General features: G+C 45.5%; 1 protein-coding gene across 1 annotated transcript in view; it reads left to right on the top strand.

The window, feature by feature from the left end:
• Positions 1–14,447, top strand: part of LOC8039379 (rho GTPase-activating protein 45) — a 73,004-nt gene that overhangs the window by 33,674 nt on the left and 24,883 nt on the right. Inside the window, exons 8-14 of the mRNA XM_042289496.1 lie at positions 3,891–3,955; positions 4,079–4,189; positions 4,578–4,658; positions 7,841–8,092; positions 11,976–12,092; positions 13,411–13,544; positions 14,201–14,289. Coding sequence (XP_042145430.1) covers positions 3,891–3,955; positions 4,079–4,189; positions 4,578–4,658; positions 7,841–8,092; positions 11,976–12,092; positions 13,411–13,544; positions 14,201–14,289 — 849 coding nt within the window. The remainder of the gene's footprint in view (positions 1–3,890; positions 3,956–4,078; positions 4,190–4,577; positions 4,659–7,840; positions 8,093–11,975; positions 12,093–13,410; positions 13,545–14,200; positions 14,290–14,447) is intronic.

Consider the following 14,447-nt stretch of genomic DNA (forward strand, 5'->3'; position numbering starts at 1 on the left):
CGAGTGGACGTATGGCACGTATCTCTTCCGCGACGTTTGTGGTAGCTTGCGCCACCTGGCCTGTCTGGTACAGTCAGTGTTTCTGCTTTAGTTTCTTTCTTCCCTGTAAATCTCAAAAAGGGCCATTACTTGTGTGGGATATTAACATAGGATGTGTTTTATCAGGAAAATTCCATGAGAAAGCGGCCACAAAGAACTGTTACGTTAATTTCCTCATTCAATTTTGGGGGTGACCTTATGTCACGGAACTTCCCGTTTCCCCGCTAAATTTTCCGGGGAAAGTGATGTCATGTGACGTCAATTTCCACGTTAAATTTAGCAAGATAATTGATGTGACGTAACCATCTCACATTACCTGAAGTCACGGCACGTCAATTTCTGAGAGCTGGTTCTGTGAGGTGGTAGCTTGCACTCAAGACATTTCGTGCTCCCCTGTCCTTATTGTTAGCATGATCAAGCTTGTGTCATTTTTTACTTTCTCCTCATTCCCAGGCCCTTTTTGTGTTTTTAGAACATTCACCCTTTTATGGTCACGTCACCTAAAAATTGAAATACTCCTAGCTGCTCTGACTTTTGGCCTTTTGGCCCTTCACACTTCATAACCCCATGCTCAGTCGCTTCAGTATTTTTTGGCTTGTGGGGCAGTGTGTCTTTTCTTATTAAAGCGAAAGCATTAACTGCTTCATGGAGTGAGACGACGTCATCAGCTTTGAAACCACGCCAAACAGCTCTTAAATCCTTCTCCAAGTCAAGCCAGCTCCCATTCGCCGGTTAGCCACGGCACCTTTTACACCGCTTCAATCCCATTGGCTAGCGCGCGTCGACCAGGCTTCCATTCGCCGGACACGCAGCGCCATGGGGTGGCCGGTCGTTGACCCGGCCACCTTATGGCACTGCGTGTCCGTCAGCGCTAGGGAGCCTTCATATACTTTCGCCACATCTGTCTTAGGGTGGCGACATCTCGGCCATTTCTGTCCCCAGAATGCACATGCTTCGATCTTGTTCGGAGCGAGTGCTTAACTCTGCCCGGTGCTTTGGCGCCATTTTAAGGCCCATTTGGCACGCGCAGACAGTTTTCAATACAACAATGGGTGTCTTCACCCTATGAGAGACGCACATCGAGGCACCCTAGTCAGTGCCAGGTCAGCGCCCCAGTCAGTGCGCCAACACGCGTAGAGCAAGTATGACGTACATGCTTTCGCATTCACAACTCATAAGAAGTGCTTAGGTGTACCTCGATCTTTTTAGCCCTACTACAGTCGAATCTCGTTAATTCAAACTCTGTTAATTCAAACTTGCAAATAATTCGAACTAACATGCAGGTCCCATCCTATGCGTCTGTATGGGAGGAAACTCCTTGCAATTCAAACTTTGCTTTATTCAAACAAATTTCCAGTCCCCCTCGTATTTGAATTAACAAGATATGACTGTATTAGTATGTTGCGCTCCTTTGTTTCTGAACAGACCTGTTCTGGCCTCAGACTGCAATCTGCTCCCTTTCAAATTGTCGAATATAAAAATACTTTATTTCTTTATTTATTCATGTTCCCTTAAAGGGATACTTCAACGAAATTTGAAATATATCCGTCGTGTTCAAAAATAGGTTGAATATGATCCACAATATCTGTAAATGACAATCGCACGTTTGTATTTTGGGCCTGGTGGCTGTATTTTTCGTTATAAACGGCCCACTCTAGTAAGCGCTCGGAGAAGGCCCAGTTTAGAGCACGTGACATTCGACACAATCGTGACGTAGGTCGTCTCGGGACGAGCAAAGCTACGGCGAGGCTGATGCTGAGGGGATGGCCTAGTCGTTCCAACCACCGAAGCGGCTGCTTTTGTACGAATTTTGAGTGACGGGTTAATCTTTTATAATCTTGTAGGGGGACAATAGCTACTTCTGGAACACACAAAAGGGATTTTCGGGAAGACAGGAGTTCCTCCTTCCCCTTTTCTCTCGTTGTGGCCGGAGGCAAGACACTCACCGTCACTAGCTGTCAAGGTTCCTAGACGGGCATTACAAGCGAGGCGTTAGCGACATCCACCAGGTGCTCTTTGCTAATTGTTTAATTTGTTTTAAAATTCCTTTTCGTGACTTTTTTAACAAGATATTGGTGTGTTCGATGTGATACTGCTCCTTTTAATGCATATGGACCATAAAATAAGCACCGATATTTCGTTGTAGTATCCCTTTAAAGGCCTTCTGGAGGGTATTACTTAAGGGGGCATGGCGTGGTTATAAAAATATGACACAACACTTCAAGTGAGCAGAAATGCATTAACAGTTGAATCTCGTTAATTCATACTCGAGGGGAACCGAACATTCGTTTAAATGAAGCAATATTGAATTACCGGGAGTTTCCTTCCACAAAGACACATAGATGGGACCTGCATGTTAGTTTGAATTATCCGCAAGTTTGAATTAATGAGATTTGACTGTAATAGTAAATTTCTCAATAAGAACACTAAAAATATATAGAAAACCTTCGTTAGTTTAAATTTTGCAAGCTACCTATACCTGACTTTTTGCATCTCCCTCTCCTCCTCCTTCGCTCCCTTTTTTGTTGTCAAATGGTCTGGTCTCATTGCTTGTGTGTAATTGGGCTCCTAGCATTCAGGCTCAGCTCATTCCTTTTATATACCTTCAAGCATATGAATATAATGGCTGCTTCAAGTTTGCACATCACAAGTGCTGAGGGCCATTTACAGGGACATTAAACTCTCAATAAACATGGTTTCTATGTGCCTGGACACGACAGCTAGTGTCACAAAGTGAACTTTTTCCCCCCCTAAAAAGATCATTTAGTACAATACTACGTCACGAAACTCGTTTGAGCTATCCCAAAACATGCTTCCATACTTCGGGGCCGACGTCCCAAAATGAAAGCATTTTTTAGAATTGCGCTTCCAACTTAAAACATGTCTCGCAATAGTATTGTGCTAAAAAAATGTTTTTTTTTTCAGAACCAGTTTATTATGTGACATACAAATGTGGCTCATCTAGCTTCTTGAGAACTTGTTAATGCAATTAGCATTGGAACGCTCGTTTTGACGAAAACCCGTCGGTGTCTTTTGATCGTCGGCACCGGGGAGAGACCGAGAAGAAGGGGAAGAGGGTGACGCTTGCGACGTTTCCATTGGTCCAAAGCGCCGATTTTCAGCACGCGTCAACATTTCCCTCTCTCCCTGGCACTGACAAGCTGACAGACACCGCAGGATGTTTGTCAAAACGAGCTCTTTTGTTTTCGTCAAAGTCACACTCATGTTCAGCACGTGTCGACATTTCCCTCTCTCCCTGGCACTGACAAACTGACAGACACCGCAGGATTTTTGTCAAAACGAGCTCTTTTGTTTTCGTCAAAGTCACACTCATGTTCAGCACGTGTCGACATTTCCCTCTCTCCCTGGCACTGACAAACTGACAGACACCGCAGGATTTTTGTCAAAACGAGCTCTTTTGTTTTCGTCAAAGTCACACTCATGTTCAGCACGTGTCGACATTTCCCTCTCTCCCTGGCACTGACAAACTGACAGACACCGCAGGATTTTTGTCAAAACAAGCTCTTTTGTTTTCGTCAAAGTCACACTCACAGCTACTGCGGAGCCAGAGAGGAGGATGCGCCACAGTGCGGTGGAATGCAGGCGTGCTCAGTGGGTATTGGCTCAGTTGCCACTCTGTTGTCACTGGTTGTTCTTCGCTCTGGTTTTCCGTAGTAGCGGTGTGTAGCCTGTGAGATGTGTGTGTAGTTGAACCGATGGATGCAATTCCCCCCCCCCCCCCCCCCCCCCCCGAGTGATTTGGATGCGGCTCTTTCCACAAGTGGGCGGATGTGGTTCTTTCCCTGAGTGCTCATTCTAGCTAAAAAGTTCTTGATATTTCCTCTCTCCAGAGGCAGACCATGCCAGGAACCTTCTCAAGCTGGCCCAGACAATGCGACCGATCCTAAAAGAAGAGGTATGGCTTCGCTTACGAAACCTCCCTGGTACCTGTGTTTCTTTGTGTCTGTGCGTAATCTCTTCTTCGTGCGAGACCCCCTTGTCAATCTTCTGGAGTCGGTTCTGCCTCACTTTTCCTTAGAGCTTCCTGCCGTTTCAATCAATCTACTGCACCGCCATCGACCAAGACCTGGACAACTCCAGCAACTGCCTTTCCAACTGCACTCTGCTTCATGATCACAAGTTCATTGAAGTGAGTCACTGAGTAGCTGCTTTACTGTTTTACTTGGTTTCTCCTTTGAATGCAGGATGCATTTTAGTGGAAGCTAAGTTAGGATTTGTGTAGCCAGTGCAAGAGCCATAGCCATAGCCATACCAGGCGATCATTAACTAAATTCGGTGGGCTAACACCCCTCTAAATTTAGCAGGACGCCTCTATGGTTGGTGTCCCGCCACACCACGACTTGACATTACAACGTAACTTGACGTCACGCTTTTACGCTTCCCAGGTTTTCGTATATATCACTAACGCATTCTGCATATGAGACATTTGAGTGGTATGTTAAAGGTGCGCCTCTACTTTTTTGAGTCTGTGACTGACCTCTTTTTTCATCGCCCCTCCCCCCCCACCCCTCCTCAAGCCACTGACGGCCCGGAGAAACGAGCACGAAAAGGCACGCAAACAATTGAAAGAGATCTGGCACAGAGAGCTGAAGAGAATGGTGAGTTCATTTTGCTTTTATGTGTGTCACCCTTTCTTATACTTTTTATAAATTAAAGCATTCCTAACAAGTGGTAGGCCTGAATGCAGTTCCTTGAAGTGTTTTCATTAGAAACATATAACTGGAGTCACTCTAAAGCTGTGTGACCTGAGGCACCCTTTCCCCTGTTGTCTAACTTCACCACAGTGGTCATTCATTTGCATACATACAGAGTGTGGAACATTTAGCAGGAACATCCAATCGCCGGTTTTCTTTGTTTTTTCCTTACGGCTGAAAAATTGCCATAAGGAGTACGTACTGACATAATTTTTGTTGGTACTTGGAGTGTGCTAATCCTGGAGATCACCTTAAGCGATACATTTTAATGTTTGTCAGTACTCTTTTCAAGCAAGACATGAAAAAACTGTCTAGTGAGACGTTTGTTCGTGTGGCAGAAGCTATACTGATGCCGCCATTTTGTTGCTTGGGCACTTTTGGTAACTGACACTGCTCTGGAGTGCAACTGCGGCATTAAGTTGATGAAAACCGTTCTCAAGTGCAAGGATATACTTGTGCGTGTGCAAAAAGTGGAATAAAACTAAACAATGAAAAACAACCTGTGGTTGTTTACGAGCTTAGAGAAGTCGGAGGACGGGAGACAGAATGTGGCGAACTCATTTTCGATTAAAAAACGAATGTGTTCATTAAACGCGGACGGTTAAGAATGAAGACATGTGTTGTAGTTACTCGTTGATATACCAGTTGCACCTATTATGAACAAGGCTAGACGTGTGCAAATAGTGTATTTTGAGTTCGAAGCAACTATCTGGAGTAGCAACGGCAAAAAGAGCATCATCCGGTACTCTATTTTTACACATACCATTCTTTATTCGAATTTAAGACGAGCCGGTGATGAAGGAGTCGACCTGTCGGCGGTCACAAGGACCCCAGTATATGCTCTCCTCCGGGTGACTCTGAGAGGAAATGAATCGAAACAAACTCGGATTTATGCGACCCAAATACTTCCCCAATCATACCTACCGAGTTCTGTCGTCGACGGAGCCACTCTCCATGCTTCAGCGTTTTACCAACACGAGAAACAGTGCCATTTACTAAACGTCTGCACTTAAGAAGCAAAATGCGAAAGTGGCAGACACTGTTCGTCAACGTGGCGGAACACGGCTTACCGAAAGGGAGAAGGCGTTTCATAGAAGCGCCCTCTATGGTTTGTGGAAAACAGTGCTGGGACAATGTTTGAGTGAACAAGACATCCCGGCGGCATTTGTCAGGGCCATTTTGACTCCAACAAGCTGACTTCTCAAGCAAGAGCTCCTCTGAAGTCTAAATAAAGACTGGTATATATGTAAAAATCAAGTATACTAGCCGATGTTCCTTTATGTTCCTGACCACCCTGGCTGGTGCACTCGTTCACGACGTGAAAGAACTCGAGCAATCTGGAAGGAGGACACACTGCTCCTGCCATAAAATGACACACGGTGGACATAGGGCGAAAGCAGACGAACGTCACCGACATGGACTCCGGCAGAGATTTCGTATCAGAAGCATGTCGCATCATGGTCTTGTGCAGGAACCCTATACAGTGTAGACCGCATATAACGTATGTCGCGGGAGTCGCGAAAATCCGCACTATAAGCGGTACCGCGTTATAACCAAAACATCAATTTTTCAGGCCAAAATACATGCCATGAGACAACCTACCTTTGTAAAAGAATTTATTTTATGTTAGATGAAAAATAAAGCTTAGTTTGAGAAAAGTCTTTATTTCACCAGACTAGTACAGTTCTGTCTCAAGTGTGTCACACATTTTGAAAGAAATGAGCGGCTTTTGCCTGGTGCAGCCTTTTAACGGCGTCGCGGCCGGGTTGCGGACGGACGTTGCGAGCGTTCAGGATTGCTAACCCTAATCACTTTTCTCCGGAGATGAAAACGCGTGAAAATTCGCATCCTTCATACGGTACGCGCCAGAAAAATACCTTGAACTTCAGCACAGGCATGAAATGCTCCAAATAAGAAATCCGGGCGATGTTCGAAAACACAAATGCTTAGAAAGCACCACTTTAGCCGAAGTAAACAAACATGACGACACGGGCGTTTCTGCCGTCTTGAGAGCGCCGCCACATCGCCGCACGAGTAGGTGGATCTTCCCTTCTAGTACGTGCTGGGTTATCATAGCGACACACAACGAAAATTCACTGTCAAGGATAGCGTTTTTACGCGGAACGATGAGATGAACGCCACAACCGACGCCATGTTTGCGGACAGAAGCCGCCGGCCCGCGATTGGCATGCAATGCGCGCGAACACTTCTCGACCTGCGATTGGTCTGTCGTTTCGGTTGTTTGTTCCCAACGCAGCGGAGGGACGCACGCACATGAACGACACGTGCGTGCGTCCTTCCGTCGCTATGGCAAATGAAGCCTCTCTCTTCGCTTCTCCGAGCAACCTCCTTGCCCCGCGAGTGCCGTTTGCGGCAAGTTGCGGCTCGCGCCGTTATCTAGTGTCGCACAGGGAAGCGTGCTCGCTGCTCCGGTCGTCGGCGCGGTCGGCGGGCTGTGCCAGAAACCGCACTATAACCGGTATTTCCCTTCGCGCGCCTGCATTTTAAGCGGTATGTAATTACATGGAGTTCTATGGGAGGCGAACCGGTGGTTTAAAAAAACCGCGTTATACCCGGTCCTGCACTATAAGCGGTTACGTTGTAAGTGGTCTATACTGTAGACCAACTCGCTTTTCTGACATCGCACCGCCATGGTGGGACCACTAAGGTAACACCGCTTCATCTCACCGGATTCTAGTTCCTGCGTGCGTGCGGTGCCCACACCTGGTGTGGGCACACGCGGGTTTGTTGGTAAATGGCGCGAATATCGGTGGTTCTCAAATAGGTGTTCACAATTCTTTTGGGGTCCCCGAAGGCCTTCTTAGGGTCCCCAACGCTCTTTATCATTGGTCAAGCAGAAGAATAAAACTTTTTTTTTATCGATGCTGGCTGTGCCACAGAGCTATATGTAGACCAAACCGCATGTACCGAGTGGTTAGGGGTGATTATTCTCTGTTTCAGAACTTCGAAGTTCTTTGAAGTTCTTAACCATACGGTGCATACGGTGTGTGGAAAGCAGTGCCGAGACTTTGTTTGAGGAAACAGGGCATCTTGGTGTGACTGACGTGTGCCGTTCCTGTGTGCAGCAAGAGCTGGAGACAAACGTGCGCAAGGCCCGTGCCCTGTACGTGCAGCGTCAGCAGGACCACGAGAAGGCCAAGGAGTCTGCGCACCGGGCGGCCGAGGCGCAGGAGGGTGGGGACGGTGGGAGCAGCCGCTGCGAACGGAAGCGGCGCCTGGAAGACGACGCGCTCCAGAAGGCCCGTGAGGCTGAGACTACCTACAAGGCCTGTGTCGTGGAGGCCAACGAAAGGCTGCTGTCGCTCGAGAGGACAAAGGTCGGGAGCGCTACTTACGCACGTGCTCATTGTCAACGAGCTATCACTTGGGCAGTACTTTGGCGAGGCAGGGAGAAGCCCTTCATTAAGACTGCTAGCTGAACATGTGCGCATCCAAGTGGAAGGTTCAGATAGAATTTTGCCTTTCTCAAAGGAACTCTTTAAAGAAGTCACCTAAAACTTTCGAAATGCCCCCCCTTGAAAAATTCGCAAGGTTTTCTTTCACCAGAAAAATAAATGATGCATCGCCGGATGCTCCGCCTCCACCCAGACATAGCACTAGTGATCCAAACCAGATACCGAAGTGTCAGAACAAACCATCATATCATTAAAAAGTGGTTGTGTGCGAATTGTGGATTTTTAGTTCGACGTGAATTCGAAGCAAATAGAGGTTTTGGCCGAATAATTTCTAATCGAATATCGAATAGTTTCTTCGAGCCTTTCACTACAGTTGTACCATGCTTAAACGAAAACCCAGCTGAACTCATGAAGGTCGTTCCCAAGCTTCCACTTGTCCATTTCTAAACTAAGTTAACTTTGATCTACCATAATATCCCCAGAGATGCCCCACCCCCAAAAGATGACGCGCCCCCTATTTCTGGCCTGCTTTGCTATTTCTTTTCCAAAAAAAAAAAAAAACACCGAAGGATAGCCCACTTGCGGTAATTGCAGGGCCTTGGCCATTGGTGACCTCGGCAGAAGTGGTGCTACTTAGCCACTACGGGAGATAAGCGAACATTGCTGACTGGAAAGCACAATCGTCTTTGATCCATCGCCCCTCTCTGCGATCACAAGTTTCGTAGGTCGCGAAATCTAAAACTAGCATTTTTTTCAACTCTCTTTCTTGTGTACCAAAAGCTAGCCCACTCTTTATTTTCACCCGATTTGCTTTCGGTTGTAGGTGGGCTATCTTTCAGGACATTACAGTATCTCTATTTATGAACTGTGACTTTAGAAAGTCGAATGCCTACATTTGATGGCAAAAAAACAACAGATTTGACATAAAATTAAGCCTATAGAGGTGCCTGCAGCTATACCTAATGGGGATTTATTAATCGTGCTATATGCAAATAGCCTTCCTTTAAACTCAAATAAAAAAAATCAGATGATGAGCACATGTTGTCAGGGCATCTCCGCCTAACTATACTCTTGCATAGTAGCCGCAGTTTAATTTTTCTAATTTTACTGCACTGCAGGTATCTAAGTTCACAAAGTTTCCTTTTTTTTTTAATATACCATGCGCGCGGGTGCACCATCTCGCTTTAAAAGTGTGTTTTTCTCCTATGCACGGGACTACTATATTTGTGCTTTATGAAATGTTGATTTCGGCGGGCTAGCCCCAGTGAGCGTGCTTCTTACCGAGCACCAGTGCACTGCAGAGAAGCAACAACCGCAAAGCTCGCTTCTGCAGGTGTTGCTTCTCCGTAGTACACCGGTGCTCGGCAAGAAGCGTGCTCAACGGTGCTAGGGGCTAACCCGCCGTGACCAACTTTAGAATAATAAGAATATCACAGGTCATCTCGAATAGAATATAGAATAGCATATTATTCAAAAAACACTGTTCAAAAATTGGAATATTTGCACAACACTATTAAAGAGTTCTAAGTGATTTTTTTAAAATTTAAATGGGGAAATGGGGTTCATTTTAGATAACTGATGCCATTCACCTCCACGTTTTCGGGTGTTCCGTTTGCCACCATTTTCCCAATGAAATTTTCAGAAAATCACTTATAACTTTTGATGTAGATAATGGTTAGTTCTCAAACTTTGGCACTTGGTACAAACCGCTAGCAGTAGATTTGGGTGGAGACTGAGCGTTCGGCAATGCATAGTGTACTTTTGAAGTAAATAAAAAGCCTCATACACTTGTGGGCAAGCATCCTGTATAAGCCCGAGTGTGTCGAAAATAAGACTCGACTGAATTGACACTATGATTACGATACAGCCTACATAATGCCATATAACTCAGTGCGCACACCATTGAGCGCTACACTTTGACGCTGAAAATGATGCTGCACAGGAACACGCTTCACCATTATGGTAGCGTCAATGGTAGCCTCTTAGACGTGTAAAAAAAATTTAGTCAAAATTGGCAATCGTACGGTTTGGTCATAAACAGCTTAAGAAGCGCAGGGAGCGATAATTCTTAGGCTCACGTTTCCTGGTGCGGAATTGGTCCTCCAGCATTCTTATTGGCCAATGCTGCAGTCTCGTTGGCCGTGGAGCGGCCTGATTTTCAGGACTTGCCATGCGCTGCATGCCTTAAAAAAACACTGACACCTCCTCGAAAAAAAATTTTTATATTTTGCCAGGCGATTTAAGATGGTGTCAGTTTAAGATGGTGTTAATTTGAGTTTAAACCGAAACCGAAACTGGACCGGGGAGGAAGGAGAAATGTAGAGGAGGAGGGAGTTGCTGGAGTCATGTGGCTACTCCCGACCGCATATTTTTTTTTTTTTTGTGCTAAGCATACAAACAATTAGTGCGTCGCTTGTCGCTTGAAATATGCAAATGTCAGAAGACATGTCATGCTTGACGTTTGCACGTTTTCCGAGCTCTTGCCAATTCGTGTTTGTAAGACGAGCGATGACTGCAGCCAGGAGAATGGGCGGTGACTCGGCAACGTTTTCGTGCGAATCAACTTGGCGGTCGGCCCTTTCGTACGGAATAAATCTTAATTGATCTAACCTTTAAATGATTTCTATTTCAAAGCTAGATAGATTTGCCGGTACCGCAAACGACAGTTCTAAAGTAGAGGTCCCACGCCCGTTGTCCGCCATCATCGCTTAGTCAGCTTCGTCCAGCCCATGACTCCTGTGATACGACGCCGTCTTGAGAATTACGCTGAGAATGCACAGAGTGCTTTTGGTACTTTGTGTGACTTTTGTTTCTTTCAGTCAACGTATTAGCAGCTTTTTAGAAATCTCAAAAAATGAGTTTCATTTTTTTTTTTTTTAATATTAAGTGTACGCTTTTAATGGCCCACGACTTTGATTATATGTGTGTGTTTGAACCGCACATGACTACGGAGAAGAGAGTGAGCGCTACTCAAACTGGCCACTTCTCGACCGGCGGTTTTTGGGCGAAAAGAAAACCAATTTTGAGCCGCAAATTGTGTTCTCGGTATTTGGGCTCTCATATGCCATGTACAAATAAATAACCTTGGCAAGCATAAATGCCCTATTAGTGTTCCTTTAACCCTTTGTGTTCCGGGCTTTTTTTTTTTCTGCACGTCGAACGTGAGTTTTAGTTTCGAGTAACGCTGTAGCATGCTTTCTTTATGAAGAATATTTACTCATCAAAGACGCATTGTTCTATAAGGGCGAAAGGTTGATTGGTGTTTGCTCACCTTCAACCTAAGACATTTTCCTTGTATCATATTTTTCGAGATGCGGTGCTTAACGGCGGCACCTCGACCTCGCACCCCGAAGTCACTCTTTTGAGCATCCTTACTCGGCCTTTTTTTATTAGGAACCGTAACTTCCTTGTTTTCACTAACGTCGAATACAGAGTTCCTTAGTAATTTCTATATCTTGGTGTTCGCCACAAAGCGCGAGGTTGAGGGACATTGATTCGCAATTCTAACAACGAAGGAGCACACCGAAACCGAAATTGCCTATATGAAAACTTCTACATGGCACGAAAAAGTGACACAACAAGGTAAAAGACTGGTTTCAACGCTTGCTCATACAGCGCGCTACACATAGAGAAAAGATTGACACACCAGTTGGGAGTAGCAGGGAGCAAACGGAAACTGAAACCATATAGGTGCGCACTTGAGTTTGTTCTTACGTGGCGCCCAAGGGGTTAAGCTGTCGTTTTCTATACACGCTCTGTACGTAGGATGGTGAGTTGAAGCGTGTGGTGCCCTCTGTGCCTGCAGATGGAGGTGCTTCAGCAGGTGCGAGAGCTCATGTGCCAGTGTGACCAGACGATGAAGGCGGTGACGGTTGCCTACTTCCAGCTGCAGCATACTGTGTCCGCACCAGCTCCCGTTCAGGTCTGTACGAATCCTCGCCTTTCAGTGGTTGTTAAAGAGTGCTCTCGGGTTTGTTCTAGAGCAGGGGTTCTCAAACTCTTTGATCTCAAGCTTCGTAACTCGAGAACGAGAGCTCCGACAAGCTTAGCTTGCAATTCGCGGCCATTATTGTTTTAAAAAAAACGTGCAAAAACCCCCATTTTTTGGCGAAAATAAAATTTTAGTTATATTTTTCTGCTTGATTTCACATGAAGTCATCTATACCCGTTTTCACCTCAAGAAAGCAGTAAGTTTCGCGCATTGTTCATACGCCGCGCGAAATAGTTCTCGCCAGAGTTGGTTGTCGGAGGCGCAGGCGATGCTTTTGGCGTTGGAGCGTGTACTCCTTGATAAGATAACGTGTATCCACTCTAAAATGCTAATAAATATATCTTATATCTCCACCTAAAGGTGAAAATTAGTAATCATCCGCGAGAAGCCGGACTTTTTTTCCTATGGTTCTTGAGGTGAAAACAGGTATAGTTAATAAAGTCTCCAGTATAGCATGATTAGCTATAGGTAAGATGACTTTGAAGTCATTAAAATGATTAGTAGCATGATTAGCTATGGGTAAGATGACTTTGAAGCCATTCGATTAAATGATCGGTAGCATGATTAGGTTTCATCAAGATCTATTTGTGACTCCCTGCGGGCTGTAGCTTCGATGCTTTGAATTGTATGTTCGCTAGCGGTAAAAGTTTGGTTTGCACGACGCGTAGGATCACGCGTCGTGCAAACCGAAGTTTTGATACATTATTTCTATGCGGAGTTCATCGAGGCCGGTCAAATTCGTTGTAAAATGCGGGATGTCGCATAAACCGGGGATGCATAATCGAGGTTCCACTATATACTTTAGTGTTTTTGAGCGAAACAATTCTAGCTTTTCTTTTTCTAGTGTGCTTAGTTTCCTTAGTAAGAAGGTGATTGATTACTTAAAAAAGGAAAGATATGAATCCTCAGTTGTTCTTTGAAGATGACTGGGAGTTCTTTGAAATAAAGAACCATTGAGAACCCTCTCACTAAAAGAACAGAAAGGGACTCTAAAGTTATTTTTTCAACTATATGCTTTGTTTCATTCGTAATCTGCTGTAATTAAAGGTTTGTGAAACACCCCAGGTGATAGACCAATCTCATCAGCCAGTTTTGTTGCACGGCCACTGCCGTGACACATCGAGGGAACTTCTGTCTTTCTGCACATGTTTCGTGAGACCGGCCAATTGAAAGTAAAAGCCTTCGTTGCATGACCTTTTGAGTTTGGACTCTTGGGTGCCATGTTCCGCTGTGTCTCCCATGGTTTCAGTTCCAAACGCTCTGCGAAAGCAGTCGGATGTACGAGCCAGGGTCGCAGTACATGGAGTTTGTGAGGCGGATTCCGTTGGGGCGGCCCACGGAACCGCAGCTGCTCACCTTTGAGCCGTACACCACTGACACCAGGTGCGTAAGATCCATAGGAACGGCGAGACGTTGTATGCAGACGGTAACACCATTGCATGCCTATTATTCTCGTTTTTGCACCGCCAGCCTTGAAGCTGTTGTTTGAGTGGTGATTTTAGCACACCACCCGCCCGCACGCTCCAAATCTCCCTAAAATTGACAGATTTGGTTGTTTTTGATGACGCTCAGCGAGTTTCTAATTACAACCGTATTTACCATTTTCTTTAACCACCTCAGACTGGGTGGGGAACGAGAGGAATCCAAAGTGGAAGAGAGAGGAACAGGACCGAAGGCAATGTCTCTATTGAGACGTCTCTTGTCTGTTCTTTTTTTGTCCACTTTGGATTCTTCTCATTCTCTACCCAGTCTCAGGTGGTCCAAGAAAATGGTAAATTTACACCACCTGGCCTGTGCCATCAGAGTTTTATTGTGGAATTATGTTTATTTGCATTGTTAAAAAGTTAATCGACAGATTTTAGATAATTATTTGATGATTAGCCCCTACATTACGTCTTCCTGGCCGTATAACTTGCCTGCATAGATCACATTAGTGTAGCTTTCACGGCTTTCTTCAAATAATTTTGGAAAGACTAAAAGAAACAAATGTATATGGTAGTTTTGCAATGCTTGATTTTGCCTTTTCTTGTTCTTGTCAGGACGGAGTCTCGAAGAATCCATGAAGCGGTCGTAGCGAATGACGAGCCTCTGGATGGCGCCGCCTTGGATGCCAGGCTTGGTTTGGAAGGTGGGGACCGCCGTGGAAGCTCGGCTTGCATGCCTGCTTTGGACTCTTTTGGATGCTAACCGTTAGAACAGTACATCAAATTTGCGTAGCAGCTGCCTTGGGTATGAGCCTGGCAACTGTGGTGAAGCACCACATGTGGTTCATCTTCCATCCTCACC

Source organism: Ixodes scapularis, unplaced genomic scaffold (assembly GCF_016920785.2).
Source record: "Ixodes scapularis isolate PalLabHiFi unplaced genomic scaffold, ASM1692078v2 PGA_scaffold12__126_contigs__length_90152505, whole genome shotgun sequence".
Taxonomy (NCBI): Eukaryota; Metazoa; Arthropoda; class Arachnida; order Ixodida; family Ixodidae; genus Ixodes; species Ixodes scapularis.